Genomic DNA, 23,607 nt, shown 5'->3' on the forward strand with positions numbered 1-23,607 from the left:
AAGTTTAAAAAAGTAAAAAAAAAATATAAAAAAATAAATAAAAAGGATTAAAAATTCAAATCACCCCCCCTTTCCCTAGAACACATATAAAAGTAGTTAAAAACTGTGAAACACATACATGTTAGGTATCCCCACGTCTGAAATCGCCCGCTCTACAAAGATATACAAATATTTTTCCTGTTCAGTAAACGCCGTAGCGGGAAAAATGGTCAAAAGTGCCAAACCGCCATTTTTTCACTGTTTTGAATCTGATAAAAATTTTAATAAAAAGTGATCAAAGCAATAACATTTCCCGAAAATGGTAGAAATACAAAGTACACCCGGTCACGCAAAAAAAGACGCCCTATACATCCCCGTACACGCACGTATAAAAAAGTTACGGCTGTCGGAATATGGCGACTTTTCAAAAAATAATTTTTTAACAGTTTTGGATTTTTTTTAAGGGGTCAAAATGTAAATAAAACCATATAAATTTGGTATCCCCGGAATCGTAACGAAACACAGAATACAGGGGACATGTCATTTTGGTTGCACAGTGAACGCCGTAAAACCAAAGCCCGTAAGAAAGTCGCAGAAATGCATTTTTTCTTCAAATCCACCCCATTCTGAATTTTTTCCCTGCTTCCCAGTACATTATATAGAATAATTAATGGCGGCATCATGAAGAAAAATTTGTCCCAGGAAAAATTAAGACCTCATATGGCTCTGGGAGCGGAGAAATAAAAAAGTTATGGGGTTTAGAAGGAGGGGAGTCAAAAACGAAAATCAAAAAATGCCATCGGCGGGAAAGGGTTAACTTCAAATACTTCTGTCCCAAAGTCACTATGTAAAGTTTCTCACAACACCGTATATATAGCAGCTCAAATACAAAGTAACTTCAACACAAAAGTCTCACATATTCTCTGAATTACAGAAACAACAAGATACAAAGTTACATTTCATATCCCGTACCTTATACACACTACGAAAACCTTACCCACACCTGTATATACCCACTTCTACAACCACCGCAGACGAAGTCGCGGGTACCAGCTAGTTCCATATAAAAGAGAATTTTATTAAATATCAAAGAAGTAAAAATTACATGGACATACATATAAAAAGAAAGAACTACAAGTACAAGGAAAACGAATTGAAGTATGGGGTACCAGGTGAAATTAGGCCCCCAAAGGTTGCTGCACAAAATATGGAGGTATAGTATAGTCATAAGTAGCAATGATACAACAGTAAAAGGTCAATACCTGTATATATAAACAGGGTAACTCCAATACATGAAATGACCTTAAATAGCTGAATAAAAATCAGGAAGTGTCTCCCACATAGAGTATGAACCATACTCCAAGATGGCCATATTAGTACGAGTAAATATCCATACTAGGATGTAAGTATTTAACGGAAAGAATGGTTAAGAGCTTACCCATGTGGTAGTGCAGACAGCCAGGGGACCGGACCCTATGCTTCAATGCCCAACGCGTTTCGGCGCAGAGGCCTTCGTCAGGGGAATATGTATTATTGCTGTGTCAGGGGGAAGAAGGGTTGTCTTTTTTTTCTTTTATGGGTTCTATGTAAACTTTTTATTTCATTGTTGTTGTTTTTTTGTGTTTTCTTGTTTTTAGTGAACAGTGCTACATTCCTTGCAAAAGAAGAGAGTGAAATCCCAGTAGATGAAATTTTCTTCCACAGGTAAATTATATTTAATGGACTACTAAACATAAGATGCAAACTAAGAGATAAGAACAAGAAAAATCTTTCCATTGTTGTTTCTGGTCACTCTTTGGGTTATAAAATATTTAAGACCCAGGAATGGATACTGTAATATAGTGCTATATAGCTATAGTGCCTGTTGCATCAGAATGATACACACACAGTGGCACCAGCTGTACCTTACTGACTCTCAGTGGCAGAAGCAATCTGACTGCTTGCTTATTGAGGGACTTCAGCGCATACATATACCATTGTCTCATCAGAGCAGCATTTACACAGTCAATAGAGAGACTCCATTACAACTAAAGTTACTAAAGCAATTTTTCTAAACTGCTAAATCCAGAATCTGCCTACTTTTGTGGTGATAGTTCCTCCTTTATGAGCTTTCAAAAGCTGGATAATAACCAAATTAAATATGTAGTATATACAGTATTCACAGATGTCTTGTGTTTATCAAGTACTAGCTTCAGCCCTCGACTTCTTCTGCGTGTTGTTGGCATTGATGATCTGCCTATATTCAAAAAATTGCTGCTGTCGATGGTTCGCCTGCTCCGGTGTTAAGACAGCTCTCAAGCTGGCCTGCCACTGAACTTGTTCCTCGCACCGTGCCTGTGATTGTTCCAACAGCTCGCTGGGATGCCATATAATGAACGTGTTATTGACGTCGATGATCTGCCTGCCTAGTTTGTTCAATCCTCCTCAGCTCCACTTGAGGAGAAGTCTGTTCGCTACTGGTTACCTTCATAGCTCTTGTTTGAGAATTTTGCGACAAATTGGATTTTCTTTTTTCCGGCATGTTTAAAATTGGCAAACTGCCAATTCGGATTAAAGGGGTTTTCCCATCTCATTGTGTCAGCACACTGCCTGTCAGCAATCAGAGTGCAACCATTCCAATCTCTCCACCACAGGCTGGTTAAACCTGGCAAGGTTGACTATAGCCTGGGTATGCAAATGAGTTCTTTTGCAGCACTGGGGGTGGGCCCCAGCGCTCAAACAGCACTGGGGGTGTCTCCAATGCTGTCAGAGAACTCTCCAGTGCCGCCTCCATCTTCTTCAGGAACATCCTCTTCCTGTGTCTTTTTCCGACGCAGGCTTTGAAACTTGTAGGCCTCAGGCAGAACCTACTGCGCAAGCCCATAGGCCACAAGAAAATGACCGCTTACTTACTGTGTAAGCAGCTATTTTTCTTGTGGTCGCAGGTATGCGTAGTAGATGCCCCCATTGCTGCGAGAGAACTCATTTGCATAGCGGCGAAAAACGGGATTTCGGGTGAATTGCAGCATGGAGAAGACAATGAAAGGTAGGAGACGAATAACCTTTCTTAAGGCTATTCCGATGTGTTAGGGACAAAAAATTACTTCTGAATGATAGGATCCCTTTAACAAACATTGCCAATGTGTCAAAAACCAAACAAACATGGCATATGTGGCCGGAGTGCCAGCGACCCCACTCTTATTTACGTGTGAGGTCCACCAAAGTGCTGACCCCACGGCACCTGAAGACTTCGGATCCTGGCGAATATTAAAGGTTTCCCCCATACCAAACCCAGGCTATAATCAACCTTACCAGACTTAACCAGCCTGTGGTGGAGAGATTGGAATGGTTGCCCTCTGATTGCTGCTCAGTCGGAGTCTCACCAGCCCCCTCTTGAGCAAGGGCTTTGCTCCCGTTTTAGCTCCAGGAGTCCTCCTGGTCGACATCCTACTCCCCTTCTGGGTATTGCCCGGACAGGGATGTGGTCCACTGCTCTACCCCAACAGGGGGAACCACGTCTCCCCCTGCTCGGTCAGCGTCTTGTGGAGACTCTAACTGTGAGTCTCAGCTAGGCACTTTATCAGCCACTATGCTGAATGGTTTGGGATAGTCTTCACCTATCCAAAGACCCGACCCTGTCGTCCTTTTCTCCTTCCCAGGCCAGTGTGTCTCCAGATGGTCCATACCACTTGCTGTGGATCCTGTCATAGCCTGCATGGTTGAGGCTACTACACTGCCATTAGCGGACTCTGCCTCCCTCAGTGACCCTTGGACTAAAGGGTGGACTCCCTCTCCAAGATGGCCAGCTCTGCTCTTTGGCCTTGTTTTGTAGTCTCCTGGGTTAGCAAGGCATGCTTTTCCTGGGCCAAGCAACTCCAAAGGGGCCTTATATCAGGAGATTTCTCCCATGGGAACCAGCTTCTGGTTTCCCAGATACTACGTGCTTGAAGTATCTCTGCTGGTCTTAAAGTGGGAAGAATATGCAAATAGGTCTCCCAAGATTTAAATTAATGGAAGAACAAAAGGACGGCGCTCTCAGGTCCAAAGGAATTTATTCAAAAAGAAGATTGCACAACGCAAAAACAGTTGCCGCGTTTCGGGTCGGAACCCTTTATCAAGTGCGTAACTAGTTAAAAACAATAAATATAGTATATGTATAAAAAACATGAATATACAAAGACATAATTTAAAAAACAGATTAGCTTGTCAAAGAAAAAAAACAACAGACCACGACATTATTAGGCAAGAAAATCATTTACCTATAAACCCAGAACCTATAAACAAATCCAAGGTATATTATATGAATTCTGAATTAAACTCAGGTGATGTATTACACATCATTAGTCATAGACAAACTATTATATATTGATCATATTATTCATACTCGAGATAACTATAGATCCTTAACATCCCATATGTTCAGTGACTATTATTATATTTCATTAGAACAAGATTCCAGCAATAATATTGTCTTACCTTCACTAATCGAGCTTCACTCAAGCTAGGAAGAAATAAACTCTATCCGGAGCGCTACTCGGCCTATTTAACCGTACCGCTCCATGTGCCACTTCCGGGTTAAATTCACACTTCCGGAGGAAAAAGATGCGGTCCAAGCTGGAACGCATGCTCATTAGCTAGATGTTACGCACCTCTGTGCAAATTTTTTCGGCGGAATATTCTATCACCACAAGAGCACGGGTACTCCGCCCGCACCAGAGAAACCAACAGTACGGGCTAAGAAAAAACGGTGGTACGACCTATAATTATCAAGAGTCGTATAGCTAAGTATGCAAATGTGAATAAAAAATAAAATAAAATGAAGTCATGCGGTTCAACCTGGAACGCATGAACTTCTGCGCATGCGTAAAAGGACAATCTGCTATACGAGTCATCTAAAAGAATTCATAGTGATGATATTTGCCTAGGACGTAACATAAAAGTTTAGAAAATGATTCTATAATTAGAAAACATAAAAATCTATATGATTACATTCCTAAAAATATATATATATATAAATATAGCCCACCATGTTCATGATATACTCGATATTGGTACATTAAATTTCTATCTGACTATTATACAAATTAAAAATGAAAAATAAATTGAATAATTTAAATAGTTTAAAACATGCATTTCAACCAATTATATAGGCCCTTCCCTAAAAATACACCTTTTAGTTAACAGTATACATTTAGAATGACCAAAAGGATTATACAAGGTAACTCATCTGTTTACATCCTCAGTTGCTATATTTAGGCCCGCTGGATGTAATGTATTAAATTTAAACATCCAGAACATCTCTTTTTTATTTAGCTTACTCAGTCTATCACTATTACCCGGGGGAACCCAGTCAATTGGTGTTACCAAAAACCCACTGAAGCTTTTGTTGTGATGTTCAGCTGCATGTCGTGACACACTATGTTTCATGTATCCGTTTGTGACATTCGAGCGATGCTTGTTGATACGCTCGCTTAATTGTCTAGATGTTCTGCCTATATATTGGAGGCCACACGGGCATTCCAATAAATATATTACAAATGACGAAGTACAATCAAGATGGTATTTTAATCTAAAAATTTCGTTGGTAGTGAAGCTACTAATCTCACATACTTTATTTCTAATTGATCTGCAGCACTTGCATCTATTACGGTTACAACGGAAACTCCCTCCGGAGGATGTATTAGTTGTTACGGAGGTTGTATTGGATGACCGTAATTTACTGGGCGCTAGAATACTTTTGAGCGTTCGTGCCCTTCTAAAGGTGAATTTGGGTCTTATAGGAAGAACCTTTTTAAGAAAAGGGTCATTCTGTAGGACTGGCCAATGTCTCATAATAATATCTTTGATCTGTTGATGAGATGAACTAAAGGCTGTTATGAAATTCAGTTCATACTCATTAGTTTTCACGGATTGTCTTGGAGCAAGACATTCCTGTTGGTTGAGTCCGCTTGCTCTATGGTATGCAGCTTCAATCATTTTAACAGGGTACCCTTTTTCTCGGAATCTCCCTGTGAGAATGTTGCTTTGAAGTTGGAAATCTGTATCCCTTGTACAGTTTCGCCGTATACGGCAAAACTGTCCATAGGGAACATTTTGCTTCCACTTTCTATAGTGAAGACTATGGAAGTCTAGCAGACTATTACAATCCACAGTCTTAAAAAATGTTTTTGTATAGATCTTACCCTCTTCACCTGTTAGTACTAGATCCAAAAATTCAATTGATTTTGAGTCCGATTTCCCTGATAGATGGATGCCATAGGTATTAGAATTCAAATGTTGGGTAAATAAATCGAAGGATACTGCCGGGCCATCCCAAATAAAGATAAGATCGTCAATATATCTTTTAAAATAAACTAGATTGTTAGACCAACGATGGCTACCATATATCCATTCTTTTTCAAAAATGCCCATGAAAAGGTTAGCGTAACTGGGGGCCATCCTTGTCCCCATCGCAGTACCTTTGTTTTGTATAAAGAGTTTTCCGTTGAATTCAAAAACATTCCGTTTCAAGATAAATTCAATGCTGTTTAGTATGAATTCTCTTTGTATAGGTGGGAGCAAATCATCAGATTTCAGAATGGTATCAAAATTCAAAGATTTAAATTGGGAGACAATGCGTCAGTTATGCTGTCCAATAGGGGAAGCTCCCTTTAACATCATGCCCGACCTTAAATCTTGAGAGACAGATTTGCATATTCTTCCCATGATCCCTCACAGTGGAGCAACAATGGCTTAGTAAGACACCACACACCTACATGGTGGTCTCTCCCCATAATCTGCTCTTAAAGTGGTCAGCAAAGGAAGCGGCCAGTGCTATGGCCATCTGCCATACTGTCTGGATTTGTTCATGGAATGCAGAATCTGCCTCTTAATAGGCTGAAGTCCTAGGCTGAGGGCCTTGAGAAGCTAATCTCAGAGGCTACCAAAGGAAAGAGTTCTGTCCTCCCTCAGCACCATTTGAAGCTCCAGACACCTTGTGGCCATTCTCTGCTATGTCGCTTTTTTCGTGGCTCCACTCTCTGCTGTGTTGGACAGTCCATCTATGATTTCCGCTCAGGCCAGAACTGCATGGCAGTCATGTGCTAAGTCTGGCTTTCCGGCATAGGTCTGGGAGGTGTCAACCAGCTACTACAACGAGTTCTCTTCCCTTCCTCCTAGAAGATTTTTTTCTTTTTCCGTCAGCTTTGCCTTCTTTCCCCGCTTGAGCGGCAGCATTCCTCTTGGCCGTCTCCTCCCTTCTAAACCACGACAATGTCATTCCTGTGCCCATTTCAGAGTGTTTCTATGGTTATGACTCCAGCTTCTTTACTGTCCCCAAGAGGGTTGGCTCCTTTCGTCCCATCCTGGACTTGAAGGGGTTCACCAGAAGAAAAGAAGTATTGAGTGCGCTGGTCCAAACCTATATTCTTTTATTGACACAACGTGTTTCGGGAACAGATCCCTTTTTCAAGTGTGTATATAAAAAGGACCTTTTCCCATCTTGTGTCAATAAAAGAATGCACATTTGGACCAGCGCGCTCATTGCCTCTTTTCTTCTACACATTGAGGTTTCTGACGTGTAAACTTTGTTTACGGCATTCCTGAGGCCAGCTGCTGCTTACTGGAGTCCGCTACAGGAGTTCTCTCTACATGCATGCATAGCGGTTGTGAGCTTTTGTCACAACCCTTAAATGTGAGCCTTCAATCATGTGTTTATAACATTGTAATCAAGTTTGTCATACAGTATCACGCTATTAGCGCTTTTTTGTTTTTTTTTCTGTTGTAATTGAAGGGGTTAACTTCATTTGTCCGCATCTGGTGGTTCCGCATGTAGCCCCTGCGGTTGGAGCTGGGCAAATTTCTATCCTCTATAGCAGGGGTAGGGAACGTATGGCTCTCCAGCTGTTGCAAAACTACAACTCCCAGCATGCTTACTGGCTCTGCTGTTCTGGGAACTCCCATGGAAGTGAATGGAGCATGATGGGAGTTGTAGTTTCACAGCAGCTGGAGAGCCGAAGGTTCCCTACCCCTGCTCTATAGTCTTTTGTGATGCCTAACTTCACATTGTCATTGCCGTATCACATGGGTCCTGTAGCTTGAAGAATACCTGGTGAAGTCTCCCTCCAAGATTTTCAGATCTCCTTCGTGTGCCCAGTTGGCTCATCAACAAGGGGAAGTTCTGGTTTAGGACTGCCAGATTCTTCTTCCTTCCCAGGTCCACCAGCAGGTTTTTTTGTTTTTTTTACACTCCTCCCCTCAGGGGAAATCCTGCTCACTCTCATTCCCTTGTTGGGTTTCCAACTTCTGTATCTGTTCCCTCCTCTTCCACTTCTCCCTTGTGTTCTCAAGAAATAATCTAGAAGTGTCCTGGGTACAAGGGAGACATTACAGTGCCTAATTTCAGATTTGGTTGTGTTGAGTGTAAGACCAGAGAGCTGCATATAGCGAGAGAGGGTGTTGAACAAATTTCAAGGTTTCAAAAGGGGTTTGGTAAGGGTTATTAACATGTCATCTGCAAAAAGGAATATAAATACAGGATTTCAGAGGATCCTACTTGAGCCAAAAAGACACCTTGTCACACACAGTTTTTTCCCTGGCTTACATAGGGTCATTTATTAGGGGTGCTTACACATAATTTGCCTTGTGTATTCTGTAGAATTTCCATGAACTCTATATATGTATTTTTCATTCAAACATTAGATACTTCAAGAAGTTGTCTTCTGACAAACAGAAGTATGAGCGCAATACAGATGAAGAATGTTTAGAAGATGTAGATGATGACGAGTTTGAACAGATTCTTGGTAAGTAAACAGTTTGTTAATGCAGAAAACTCCCATGAAAGATTGGTTATTCTTTGAGCACACCAACAAATGTTCCCTAAATCCATTTCTAGTCCATTTCCCATTTGTAGTCCATTTTAGTATTTCAGCATATTGGGGATCTCATTGTTTTTACCTTTATACCTCAGAAGCAGAGATTCTCTGTCCTGTGGAGAAGGCTACTTACATCTGTCAACTGGCTTTACATAAGATTGTATGTTTCCTTGTATTCTAGACTCATTTGAAGGCGACAGCTTTTACACTGGGGTGAACAACGATCTTGATTTTGCTGGGTAAGTTTGTGGACTGTTTTCTTAATGTAATATCAGCAAATCTGTAGTGGCAAAGACAAAGGTATAAATCTTTGCAATCACAGGACCTGCCTCTATCAGACACAAAAGGCATATCCCATAGATGTCCAAGATGGAAATACCCCTCAAAAATGAAATTTCAGCCTAAGACTTGCAGTTATCGCTGCCCTCTGTTTACAGTAACATGTTTTTCTGTACTTGTTAGGAACATAAAGCCAAATGATAAATCTTCAAAGAAGAAGTCAGACATTGATTCTGATTCTGATTCCGATTGGGGTGACGATGCTGCCGATGATGATGAAGAAGTTTCTTTGGGTAGTATGTGTGAAGAAGATTTTGAAGGGGATGAAACTGGGGGAGTTTTTATGGACTCTCCAGACGCTTCTGACGACGAAAAAGGTATGTGATATATTGTGAATTGGTTTATTATGACTTGCTGTCTAAATATCTCCTGCACCGGCGGAGGGTGCTTTTAACCCCTTCCCGCTGCAGGCATTTTTCGATTTTCATTTTCCATTTTTGAGTCCCCTACCAACCCCTCCCCCTTACAAAGCCCATAACTTTTAAATTTTTCCACACTCAGAGCCATATGAGGTCTTAATGTTTGCAGGACAAATTTTTCTTCATGATGCTACCATTAATTATTCTGTACAATGTACTGGAAAGCTGGAAAAAATTCAGAATGGGGTAGATTTGAAAAAAAAAAAAAAAAAAAAAGTGCATTTGTGCGACTTTCTTACAGACTTTGGTTTTATGGCATTCACTGTACTAGTACGGCGGATGTCGGGAAGGGGTTAGTTCATGATGAGGCTTTCCGTCAGCACCTCGAGCTTCCATTTTACTATTTACTGACATCTTGCGCCACTTTTTGCGGCAATATTTTAGTCACAAGTGGCATTAAAAAGTCTCAAACAACTATTCAAGTCCCATAGTAGCACTGAAATTATTTTTTTTCTATCTATCTTTCTATAATCTTGTACTATAAAAAGTTATTTATCATGAATAGTAAACAATCTCAAAGTCTTCATTCACTGTGAAAAATTTTTTCCCTGTAGAACATGATTCTTCCTTAAATGTTACCCTTAGAGGTAAAAAATTATATATTGTTTTTGTTTTTTGTTTTTTACACAGAAGTGAAAAAAGGAAAGAAGAGACATTTAAAAGAAGATACTTTGTTAGCAGCTGCAGAAGAGGTATAATTTATTTATTTTCTAAAATTTTGCCTCTATAGTACAGCAGTAAATGCAAACTGTACTAATGTTCCAGACAGGTTTGTAAAGTTGTTAGGTCCGACTCTGACTACTTCAAAAATGGGTGCGAGCCTTTCTCAGATAGTAGCCTTAGGCTTCTTTAATTCATCCCCACCCCTTCCGTAAAAAAAAAGTGATTTATTTATTTTCTCTGTGAAAATAAATTTGCAACCATTGATTGTTGTTATGGCCATAATTTACCAGCAATAAAACCACCCAATTACACTCATCTAGAAGTAACCTTAGTTATCACAGCACTGCAACTTGCTAATTTATATTTATTGATTTAGGATTAGACTTTGTATAGAGGAAGGTAAAACAATATACTTAAATAATCTGTAATACAAAAATCGGTGTAACATTGCTGGAAGTGCACATTACCTTTGTATCAGCTTGGAAAGTGAGAGGTGCTAAACACTTAATTACTACTTACTGCTCACAGATTCACAGAATCACTGTCCCTTCCTTACTTTGTGCCACTGCTGAGAAAAGAGATAAGGAAGTCCAGGGATCTGTGAGCCATTAAATAATGATGAAGTCTGCAGCACTGCTTAATCCTTAAAGGGGCTCTATCATTGGAAAAAGTCATTTTTATCTAAGAACATGCTTGAATAGCCTTTAGAAAGGCTATTCCACATGTACCTTTTGTATGCTAATTGCCTCAGTAGTTTTTGAATGAGCTCATTTTTATTCATATGCTAATTAGCCTCCAGAGTGCTCCCTTAAAGTCTCAGTGAGCACTCCTCTCTCTGCTATGTGTGTGAAAGGGAGATGAGTCAGCAGCCTGTGTTGTACATACAGAGAAAGTGCTCGCTGAGACTTCCTGTGCTCACTGGAGCCTAATTAGCATATGAATAAAAGCGGGCTTATTCAACTATTGAGGTAATTTACATACAAAAGGTAGGTGTGGAATAGCCTTTCTAAAAGCTATGCAAGTATATGCTTAGTTAAAAATGACTTTTCCCAATGTTAGAGCCCCTTTAAGCCCAGTCAACAAAGATGGCACATGAAACGGAGAACCATATACTGTGTAAAGGACAAAGCAGTTTTTAAAACTGGGAGGGGGTCTAGGTGCAAAAGATTACTATTCTACTGTTTTGTGGGGGAAAAAGAGGCATTTATGCTTGTAAAACATCAGTGAATAGCATTGTGGGACTTGATAAGAACTTAATTTGTATTTTGTTTCAGTTTGGAGACATTCTGGATGATAACACTGGTTCTAAATTTGACAACATTGGAATAAATGCTGTGTCGAATAAGGAAAATGCAAGTGAGTTTACCAAGATATATTTATACAAATGATAAAAATGTTCAAACATATGTAAGTTTGTTTTTAATAAGGATTTATACACTATAGAAAACAGTGCTATGCAGCCGATGGGCCAGACTTCCACTCCTGCTCCTAATCCTTCATAAATGGCTGACAACCATGGTCAGGCAGAAACTGTAACAATTCTTTAAATCATTAAAAAGCTAGTGATTGAATCACTATGCAACAAAGTATGTATACAATATTAAAAAGTTTATAATATAATTAAAAATAATCAGATTTTGTTTTGGAGTTGGAGTAATTTTTTGTTACTCTTACTCCACCCAAAATTACTCCCAATTCTACAGCTCTATTAACAAAAAAAATACACAAGTATAGATTGCAATGTACAATAAAGAATGTGCAAGGGATTAAGTCACAATTGGCCGTAATGGTGGTTTCTTATTGAGTTCAGATATATATATATATATATATATATATATATATATATATATATATATATATATATATATATACACACACTCACCGGCCACTTTATTAGGTACACCTGTCCAACTGCTCGTTAACACTTAATTTCTAATCAGCCAATCACATGGCGGCAACTCAGTGCATTTAGGCATGTAGACATGGTCAAGACGATCTCCTGCAGTTCAAACCGAGCATCAGTATGGGGAAGAAAGGTGATTTGAGTGCCTTTGAACGTGGCATGGTTGTTGGTGCCAGAAGGGCTGGTCTGAGTATTTCAGAAACTTCTGATCTACTGGGATTTTCACGCACAACCATCTCTAGGGTTTACAGAGAATGGTCCGAAAAAGAAAAAACATCCAGTGAGCGGCAGTTCTGTGGGCGGAAATGCGTTGTTGATGCCAGAGGTCAGAGGAGAATGGCCAGACTGGTTCGAGCTGATAGAAAGGCAACAGTGACTCAAAAAGCCACCCGTTACAACCAAGGTAGCCAGAAGAGCATCTCTGAACGCACAGTACGTCGAACTTTGAGGCAGATGGGCTACAGCAGCAGAAGACCACACCGGGTGCCACTCCTTTCAGCTAAGAACAGGAAACTGAGGCTACAATTTGCACAAGCTCATCGAAATTGGACAATTGAAGATTGGAAAAACGTTGCCTGGTCTGATGAGTCTCGATTTCTGCTGCGACATTCGGATGGTAGGGTCAGAATTTGGCGTCAACAACATGAAAGAATGGATCCATCCTGCCTTGTATCAACGGTTCAGGCTGGTGGTGGTGGTGTCATGGTGTGGGGAATATTTTCTTTGGCACTCTTTGGGCCCCTTGGTACCAATTGAGCATCGTTGCAACGCCAAAGCCTACCTGAGTATTGTTGCTGACCATGTCCATCCCTTTATGACCACAATGTACCCAACATCTGATGGCTACTTTCAGCAGGATAATGCGCCATGTCATAAAGCTGGAATCATCTCAGACTGGTTTCTTGAACATGACAATGAGTTCACTGTACTCCAATGGCCTCCACAGTCACCAGATCTCAATCCAATAGAGCATCTTTGGGATGTGGTGGAACGGGAGATTCGCATCATGGATGTGCAGCCGACAAATCTGCGGCAACTGTGTGATGCCATCATGTCAATATGGACCAAAATCTCTGAGGAATGCTTCCAGCACCTTGTTGAATCTATGCCACGAAGAATTGAGGCAGTTCTGAAGGCAAAAGGGGGTCCAACCCGTGACTAGCATGGTGTACCTAATAAAGTGGCCGGTGAGTGTGTGTGTGTATATATATATATATATATATATATATATATATATATATTATATATAATCTATAGAAACCTTGCTCTAGACAACTGATGGAAAGGTATCCCTCTATATATACTTTAGGCCAGGGGTCAGCAACCTTTGTCACTCCAGCTGCTGTGAAACTACAACTTCCAACGTGCTCCATTCACTTCTATGGGAGGTCCAAGAACAGCAGAGCAAGTATGCCTGCTGGGAGTTGTAGTTTTACAACTGCTGTAGAGCCGAAGGTTGCTGACCTCTGCTTTTAGGCAGTTGTGTGTATACTGCTAGCAGATATTTTATGCGTGAAAAGAGATGGGAATGCATTTTTAAGTACTAGCTAACAGACATCCATAGAAACTGAAAACGCTTAAAGCAAGTTTACAACTTGTAGTTGACTAGTAGATAGGCTTTATACACCCCACCAGTCATAAGATCAAAGGCTATGTGTACCTCATCTAAAAAGAGCAGTGGTCTTGTAATTGAACTTCCCGTCTATCCATGGAAATAAAGCAAAGTGCAGCACAAGACTGTTTCCAGCAGTCTCATAGACATAAATGGAGCCACAAGATGCTCCATTCATATAGGGGGGTACAAGCGAAGTCACCACAGTTGGACCCCTACAATTTTCAATTTATTCTTTACCCTGCGGATAAAGTTGTAAAGTTGGCACAAAATTGCCATTCATTAATAAAGTTTCCCTATTAGTTATTCCTCTGCAGGTAGGTACCGTCTGACGTAAAAGTATTTGTCTCTCTTTTAAAAGAAATGCACTGTTTATTTATTCATGAATTTCTTCTCTTTTCCTAGGTGTCAAGCAGCTCAAATGGGAAGAACATCGAGACAACTGGGTTCACAACAGAGATGCTAAAACTATCATCAAGAAAAAAAGAAAATTTATCAAAAAACCAAAAATTCATCAGAAAGGGAGAAATAAAAAATAATTTTTGTGTTCCCAGCGGTTTTTGTGTATTCCTATACCCTTTTCACTGTATTAAATTATTTATGAAAAGGATTATTATAACAGTCTTCTGTTCCATGTGAAATGTAAATCAGTGTAGTCGCTGCTTGTTTTTCATTTTCTACTTTTGATAAGGTAATTAATCTTGTATTGCAGTTAATGTTTCAGAATTGTTAAGGTATGTTCACACGGCAGAACTTGGAACATACCTTGACCAATCAGTGCAAAATTACACTCAGAATTTGTCTCCTATTGTTTTCAGAAATTGAAGAAGGATGCTGAAAAAAAAAAAGCGTTCTACTTGGTCTTGCTGTAGAACCCATGGCACAAGCTACTCCTCTGATTGGGTTCATTCATCTGTCTAATTAGGGGGGGATATGGTACCCAGCACTGTTGTAAATCACATTAGGCTCAAAACTGGGTTAAGCCATACACTCATCATGTACCATTTGTTGATAGATCTGTGGTTATACAGCAGGTATTCACGTGACAGATGCAGCTTAAGAAAAGTAACTTGCTTATCTGGGCTTACAAGTCCAGTGATTATCATTAATAAACTCCTAATCGAATAAGACCATTAAATATTCTGTTTCCAATGCAGAGGTGAATAAAACCCAAAGGGATCCTGTACATTTTTAAAGAGAATGTGTAATCAAAATTGAGATATTGTTTAAGTGAATAGGTCGACTGTAGTTTTCGGTCAATTTTCATTGTTGTGCAGTGTTATTAGAATCCTCACCTTATCCGTAAGGGAGAGGTTACAATGACAGAGGAAAGCTCTAATGTACTACTAAGGATTCTATTCATACCATGTCCAGGCTGTACAACTGGTGTAGACTTTAAGTACGCACAGTGAAAGAAAAAAAAAAGGCATTTTATGGACTCCGCTCTATTTTGTTCGTTTAGTTGACAAGTCCAAAATACAATGTTTCTACTGCTAGGCATAACCCCCATAAATGCAGCTCCCCCCTCCCATAATGGGCAGCATATTTTCATAGTTAATAGCTAGACAGTCCTCCCCAGCTCCACCACATAATAGCCAACTACAGCCTCTGCCATCTCACAGCTTCATTGTAGCTATGGTAAGTTGTGGATGGTGTACCTCACATATTTAAGAGGGGAATTAAAAACTGAAAAATGCAATGCAAGTACCATCTGTTATTGGAACACCGTAATTTTGTGTTTTAATATGCTAAGCAACGTACAATATGTCCTCTTTCGCAGTTGAGTTATCCAGCTTTCCTTGCAACAGAAGTAACAAAGGATATTCCATACCATCTACAGTATAAACCATACCACAACCACCATGTCAAAAGTTCGCCACAGGGCCCTGCCATTCCTAGTTACACCACTGAACCTATTGAATCTCTAGCAGAACCTTCTGTTCAATTCACTCCTTCCTGAGAGTCTCGCTAACTTTATATATGTAAATATTATATAGGTCAGTAGCTACCTGCCTTGGTTACCTGCTGCATTTGATGGTCTATTTATCACCTGTTGGTCTCTTGTTTTCTAGAGGCCTCCGGGTTCCTTGGTACTGTGGGCTGTTGACTACCAGCTACCTGTTAAGTTCAATGTTGCTACTTTTCAGGGAAAACAGGGAAACAGCGCGCAACAAAGAGGAGCCTTCTACCCGTGATGTGGTAGTCTGGGTTAAGGAGTTCTTGGTGAGTCCGGACTTCAATGTCCATTGGTGAGATGGCAGGCCGACTGGCTGCTTATCTGAGGTAAGTGTCCTCTCTCTTCTAGGAGGGTTTGTTAAAGGACATCCGTGACTCCAAAAAAAAATAAAAGCACTCTCGTTACCTTCCATTGAAGGCTGCAGGTATTGGATGAGACGATCTTATGGAGATGAAGACTATGGCCCTCTCCACAGCTGCCGGGAGGCCCTTGTGGCTTAACCCTGGTGGCAGGCAACACCTTCAAATTCACTTTTATCCTGGGAAGATGTTTGGCAGAGGCCTTGACATGCTTTTGGAGGGGCTAGCGGACAGAAGGGGTAAGTCCTTGCCCCAGTTATCTAGGGGCAGTGTAAACCCTTTGGTAGGGGACGTGGGTCCCTTCCTCAGTGAAGGCCCCAGCCCCAAAGGCGCTCAAGGTTCCACTCTAGAGGGTCTGGGCATTCACTCCCGAGTGGTGAGCTTAGAAAGAAGCCCGACTTTTGACAGGGGGGCGCTTTCTGTGACCAAAGTACCTGTGGGAGGTCATCTCTCCTACTTTTTTTTTCCATGTGGCAAGAATAAATCCAATATATGCAAGACCCAGGGGGGTCTTGCAACTTGTGGAACGCAGGTATGCCATAGTGTATCTCCATCCTCCCTGCAATCATTTTTGTTATGATGCGTTTCCTTCCTACTGCCCGGCAGTCCATACTAGAGGATTCCATTGGCGACTACATAAAAAAAAAAGGGGGACCCAGAAAGGGTTCTCCTTTGGGAACAAGATTTTGGGGTCTATGCTCTAGTCTTCCTGGTGCTGAATCCATCAGGAGACTGGAGGATGATTATAGACCTAAGGTACCTAAACCAGTTTATAAGAAAAAAGCATTTCAGAATGGAATCTGTAAGTTCTGTGACTCCTTTTCTCCAACAAGGGGACGTCAGGGTTACCCTGGATTTGAAGGACGCCTACCTGCATGTACCCATTTATCCGCCACATAGGAAATTCCTCAGAATCGCCATCCAAGCTTTCCGGTCACACGGAGCATTACCAGTTTGCTGTTCTGCTGTTCAGCATCTCTTCTGCCCCCCACACATCCACCTAAGGTGGTGGCTCCAGTTGCTGCTGCCTTCAAGCTTCAAGGCCTGCTTGTTGTTCCCTTTCCTCGACTGGCTCATAAAAGCCCAGTCCATACCAGTTCTTCTGCAAAATCTTCAGATGGCTGTATCCTTCCTTCAGAGGTTGGGGTGGCTAATAAATTGGGAAAAATTGTAGATTGTGCCATCCACCCAGAGAAAGGTCCTGGGGTTCCTCCTAGATTCAGAAAAGTTGCAGATCTCTTTGACCGTTTCAAGAAAGCTAAGGATAATAGCTGCCGTCCGGTTTCTATTCAGAACACGATGTGTATCCAGCAGAACTGCTATGAAAGTCCTCGGCCTGAAGTTTTTCTCGGCCATGGAGATCCCTTGGGCTGTATGGCATTTGCATCCTCTCCAGATGGAGGTATTGAGTGCCTGGAACCGGTCTCCGCGGGTATCGATAAGAAGATCTGCTTTTTTTCCCCAGTACCCGTCTTTCCCCAAGATGGTGGATACACCTGAAAGACAGAACCTCTTTGGACCCTGTTGACAACCGATGCATCCCACTCGGATTGGGAAGCCCATCAGCATGACAGGGCTGTTCATGGTCGATGGAGTAAACAAGAGGTGGGAACAACATCCAATTGGAAAGAACTCAAGGCTGTTTACCTGGCATTGCTTTAGCCCTTTACCCTTGCTCCCCTTTTCTCAAGGGGAGAGCTGTCAATATCCATTCAGACAGTATGACCACTGCAATGTATCTGAACAAGCAAGGAGGAACTAGGTCGCTATCTCTGCTCAGAGAGACGAGTTTTGATTTTCACATGGACAGAAAAGAGTCTGACCCATCTACCTGCGGTTCACATCAGGGGCTCTCTGAACTTAGTAGCAGATCAGTTGAGTCGAGGTTCTACTGTTTCAGGGAATGGTCCCTCAATCCAGAGGTGTTGCAACAGATCATCCTGTGCCGGGGTCTCCCAGAATACATTCTGCTCACTGTACCAGGAGGACAATCCCTTGGCTGTGGATGCCCTGTCCATCCCTTGGAGGTCCAGGCTGATTTATAGATCTCTCCACTTTCCATGATACTAAGGATATTGATGAAAGTCAAACAGGACCAAGTCTCTATGATAGCCATTATCCCATTCTGGCCAAAGAGGACTTGGTTTGCCCAGCTCATGTTCATGAGTCAAGGAACATACTGGAGGGCTTTCACCAACCCAGAACCTGGTTTCACAAGAAGTTCAGAAGTGCCAGGTTCTGAGGACATTCAACCTGACAAGCTTGTAGGTTGTCCAATCCCTATGGAAGGCTACTGGACTACCAGAGGCCATCCTGAGGACCCTTGCCTGCACCAGGGCAGAAACAATTAATAAGAACTATCGCAGGATTGGGAATATTTTCAGGGTGGTGTTTGGACCATGGCATGGATTCCTCTGATCCTGGATTTTCTTCAAAATGGTCTAGACAAAGGGCTGTCCCCTGCCATCTTGAAGGTGCATGAGGCCGCTTTGTCTGCCTATCTGGGGAGGCGTCTATCTCAACACTCTCTGGTGAGTAGTTTCCTTAAGGGAGCCATGAGACTTAGGCCCTCAGTCTCCACTCCAGTGCATCAGTGGGACCTGGGCACAGTCCTTTCAGCCCTCTGCGATCCCCCGTTTGAGCCTCTGGAGGAGGTAGATTTAAAGTACCTCTTCTTTAAAACCATGTTCCTTTTGGCTATTACGTCTGCCAAAAGAGTGGGTGAGCGCCAAGCTTCTTCCCCTGAGGAACTCTGCATTTCCTTTTTTGAAGACAGGTTCCTTCCAGGGTTCAGGCCCAAGGTGCCTTCCCTAACTAACATTAACCAGTTGGTTTCCCTTCCTGTTTTTTGTCCTGATCCGTCCTCTTCAGAGGAAGTGAGACTTCATACCTTGAACCTCGTAAGGTGTTAGCGCATTTACATTGACTGTACAAGGTCTTTCAGGACATCTGAAAATCTCCTTGAGAATTCAGTTGGTAGGCACAGGGGCCTTAGGGCTTCAAAGGCCTCCGTTTCTAGGTGGGTTAGGGAGGCTATTAACCCTTTCCCGACATCCGCCGTACTAGTATGGCGCATGCCGGGTGTGTAAATATGGCAACTGCCCGGGAGCCGGGCGGCTTTATGCAGTAGGCAACCGGTGCTAATGTCTCCGATCAGTCCCCGGACCGATCGGGGGCATGAACTCTTCCGGCACCTCGGTCAAAGCTGACCAAGCCGCCATTTTCCTCGTGATCGCTGGCACCCGGAGTAAGCCTGCAATAGAAGTGCCGGTACTTTGCAATGCTTTGCAATGCATTAGCATTGTAATGCATTGCATTAGTGATCAGACCCCCTGGGGTCTAGACCCCTAGGAGGTCTAATAAATGCAAAAAAAATTTAAAAAATTTAAAATGTAAAAAGTATTAAAAATTCAAATCACCCCACTTTCCCTAGAACACATACACTCACCGGCCACTTTATTAGGTACACCTGTCCAACTGCTCGTTAACACTTAATTTCTAATCAGCCAATCACATGGCGGCAACTCAGTGCATTTAGGCATGTAGACATGGTCAAGACAATCTCCTGCAGTTCAAACCGAGCATCAGTATGGGGAAGAAAGGTGATTTGAGTGCCTTTGAACGTGGCATGGTTGTTGGTGCCAGAAGGGCTGGTCTGAGTATTTCCGAAACTGCTGATCTACTGGGATTTTCACGCACAACCATCTCTAGGGTTTACAGAGAATGGTCCGAAAGAGAAAAAACATCCAGTGAGCGGCAGTTCTGTGGGCGGAAATGTGTTGTTGATGCCAGAGGTCAGAGGAGAATGGCCAGACTGGTTCAAGCTGATAGAAAGGCAGCAGTGACTCAAATAGCCACCCGTTACAACCAAGGTAGCCAGAAGAGCTTCTCTGAACGCACAGTACGTCGAACTTTGAGGCAGATGGGCTACAGCAGCAGAAGACCACACCGGGTGCCACTCCTTTCAGCTAAGAACAGGAAACTGAGGCTACAATTTGCACAAGCTCATCGAAATTGGACAATTGAAGATTGGAAAAACGTTGCCTGGTCTGATGAGTCTCGATTTCTGCTGCGACATTCGGATGGTAGGGTCAGAATTTGGCGTCAACAACATGAAAGCATGGATCCATCCTGCCTTGTATCAACGGTTCAGGCTGGTGGTGGTGGTGTCATGGTGTGGGGAATATTTTCTTGGCACTCTTTGGGCCCCTTGGTACCAATTGAGCATCGTTGCAACGCCAAAGCCTACCTGAGTATTGTTGCTGACCATGTCCATCCCTTTATGACCACAATGTACCCAACATCTGATGGCTACTTTCAGCAGGATAATGCGCCATGTCATAAAGCTGGAATCATCTCAGACTGGTTTCTTGAACATGACAATGAGTTCACTGTACTCCAATGGCCTCCACAGTCACCAGATCTCAATCCAATAGAGCATCTTTGGTATGTGGTGGAACGGGAGATTTGCATCATGGATGTGCAGCCGACAAATCTGCGGCAACTGTGTGATGCCATCATGTCAATATGGACCAAAATCTCTGAGGAATGCTTCCAGCACCTTGTTGAATCTATGCCACGAAGAATTGAGGCAGTTCTGAAGGCAAAAGGGGGTCCAACCCGTTACTAGCATGGTGTACCTAATAAAGTGGCCGGTGAGTGTATAAATGTAGTTAAATACTGTGAAACACGTACATGTTAGGTATCCGTGTGTCCAAAATCGCCCGCTCTACAAATCTATAAAAATATTTTTCCTGTACGGTAAACGCCGTAGCGGAAAAAGTAGTCAAAAGTGCCAAACCGACGGTTTTTTTACTGTTTTGATTCTGATAAAAATTTGAATAAAAAGTGATCAAAGCAATAGCAATTCCGAAAATGGTAGAACTAAAAAGTACACTCGGCCCCGCAAAAAAAGGCGCCCTATTCATCCCCGTACACTGACGTATAAAAAAGTTACAGCTGTCAGAATATTGCGACTTTTAGAAAAAAAATTTTTTAACATAGTTTTGGATTTTTTTTAAGGGGTTAAAATATAAATAAAACCATATAAATTTGGTATCCCAGGAATCGTAATGAAACACAATACAGGGGACGTCATTTTAGCTGCACAGTGAACGCTGTAAAACCGAAGCCCGTAAGAAAGGCTTCAAGAAGGCCCTGAAGACTCACCTATTCAGGAAGGCCTACAACCTCCAATAACACTATCACCTCACTGCCATCTGTACAGTCTCCCCCCTCTCCTTCTGTCTCTATCCCCCTTCCCTCATAGATTGTAAGCCCTCACGGGCAGGGTCCTCTACCCCACTGTGCCAGTCGGTCATTGTTAGTATTATATCTACCTGTATATTCTGTGTATTGTATGTAACCCCCAAATGTAAAGCACCATGGAATTAATGGTGCTATATAAATAAATAAATAATAATAATAATTAATAATAAAAAGTTGCAGAAATGCATTTTTTCTTTAAATCCACCCCATTCAGAATTTTTTTTCCAGCTTCCCAGTACATTATACAGAATAATTAATGGTGGCATCATGAAGAAAATTTGTCCTGCAAAGATTAAGACCTCATATGGCTCTGGGAGCGGAGAAATAAAAAAGTTATGGGTTTTAGAAGGAGGGGAGTCAAAACGAACAACGAAAATCAAAAAATGCCATCGGCGGGAAGGGGGTAAAATGTTTCTTTTCCGTTCAGGGGTTAACTCCCCTGACTTTCTTAGGGCCCATTCTACAAGAGCGATCTCTACTTCTGGGTGGAATAGGGTAGTTCCCTTAGACCAGATTTGCTCCGCAGCCTCCTGGTCTTCCCAACTCACTTTTGTTAAGCACTGTACATTGAGCTCCCGTGCTTCAGAAGCTACCACCTTTGGTCGGTCAGTATTAAGTTCTGTAAGGCGAGGAAACCCTCCGTAGGGAGAGTACTTGCTATATCCCCGTATTGTGCTGCCTTAGGACACAAGGAATTGTTGATTATGTATATAATCTGTTTTCCCTTAGTCCTAACAGCAGCTTCCCCTCCCTAAGCTATGTCTTTGTAGTAATTTAGTATTAACATGCGGGGGGAGGTCTCTGTGCCTTGTTATACGGTTGTAGTCATGCATATTTATTTATGTTGATTAAAAGTTCCGCCTGTCCTACAAGCACACAGGGGCAGAAATACCCCACATTATGCTGCTGTTAGGACTAAGGGAAAACAGATTATCTACATAATCAATGATATAAACATATACAAACATACACTCAAAAACATATATCCATAACGTAAAAAAAACACACCATAAAAAAACCACCATATCAATCATCTATATATATTATTATTATTTATACATACACATCTCCACATGACACAAAGTAACCTCCGCTTACTTGCATGAAACATCCCCACATATTGACCACTCAAAAGAAAAAAATATAAAAACACTGAGGAAGGGCACACAGAATCATCAAAATGACAGAAAACAACCAAAGCTTAATTTATCATTGAGACCGTTTGGTCTCATAGTTTGTAAAATAACAATCCACTTAGTTTCTTTCTGTAGCGACCTAGTCTTCAAGTTACCACCCCTAGTTCCTAGGTGGACTCAATCAATGGCTCTTACCTGCACATGTATGGTCTCAGTATTATGAAGTTGCTTGTAGTGACCGGCAACTGGTTTTAAATTTACTACAAGTGTTTGTATTTCTAAGGCTTTTCTTATGTCTCGTATGTGCTCAAGAATCCTCACTCTCAGCTCATGAGCTGTCATGCCAACATTAATAAGGCCTGAGGGACATTCCAAAAAATATACCATTCCTGTACTCCTACAGTTAAGGGCATGAAAAATTTTGAAACATTGCTTATGTTGAGAATCAAAGAAATCCTCTGTTTTAATTACAAATTTACATGCAGAACAATTGCGGCATGGTGAGCAACCCCACTTTGCTGAAAAAAAAAAAAAGATATTTGGAACGTGGTGGAATGTCATGACTTTTCAACAATATATCGGCAAGACTCTTGTTACGTTTAGAAGTGATGGTCGCTCTTGATGTCAAAATTTTGTCAACATTAGAGTTGAGCAAGTACTGTTCAGATCAGCGATCCGAACAGCACGCACGCATTGAAATGAATGGAAGCACCTGGTGCTTCCGTTTTGACTGCAGCCGGCCGCTTAACCCGCCGTGTGCCGGCTGCGTGCATTGATTTCAATGCGTGCGTGCTGTTCGGATCGGCTGATCCGAACAGTACTCGTTTAACTCTAGTCAACATCCTTATCCTGCTTCAAAATGGGCCAAAATCGGTCTATAACTTTGGTAAATTCTCTCTAGCGACTGTGATAATTGGTGGTCAATCTAATCCCAGAGGATTTCGTTGTCCATTTAAATTTTAAGACACCTGTATCCTAAATGCATCTCACCCTGATGAACTGGCCAGTTAGGATTGCCCGAAGCACATGTCTCGAATGAGCGGATATACCATGTAGTAGTGAATTAACGCTAGTATCTTTTTGATACATGATGGTGTGTAGTCCACTATCTACATCTACTTCAATTTTCAAATGTAAGAAT

General features: G+C 41.7%; 1 protein-coding gene across 2 annotated transcripts in view; it reads left to right on the top strand.

The window, feature by feature from the left end:
• The window catches only part of CEBPZ (CCAAT enhancer binding protein zeta), a 40,017-nt gene extending 25,720 nt beyond the window's left edge, over positions 1 to 14,297 (top strand). For both annotated transcript variants that reach the window (XM_075267770.1, XM_075267768.1), the window contains 7 exons: positions 1,617 to 1,683; positions 8,638 to 8,738; positions 8,992 to 9,049; positions 9,273 to 9,466; positions 10,199 to 10,260; positions 11,506 to 11,587; positions 14,152 to 14,297. In XM_075267770.1, the coding sequence (XP_075123871.1) occupies positions 1,617 to 1,683; positions 8,638 to 8,738; positions 8,992 to 9,049; positions 9,273 to 9,466; positions 10,199 to 10,260; positions 11,506 to 11,587; positions 14,152 to 14,285 (698 nt within the window). In that variant the 3' untranslated portion in view covers positions 14,286 to 14,297. The remainder of the gene's footprint in view (positions 1 to 1,616; positions 1,684 to 8,637; positions 8,739 to 8,991; positions 9,050 to 9,272; positions 9,467 to 10,198; positions 10,261 to 11,505; positions 11,588 to 14,151) is intronic.
• The last annotated feature ends 9,310 nt before the right edge of the window (positions 14,298 to 23,607 follow it).

Source organism: Leptodactylus fuscus, chromosome 3, assembly GCF_031893055.1.
Source record: "Leptodactylus fuscus isolate aLepFus1 chromosome 3, aLepFus1.hap2, whole genome shotgun sequence".
NCBI lineage: Eukaryota > Metazoa > Chordata > Amphibia > Anura > Leptodactylidae > Leptodactylus > Leptodactylus fuscus.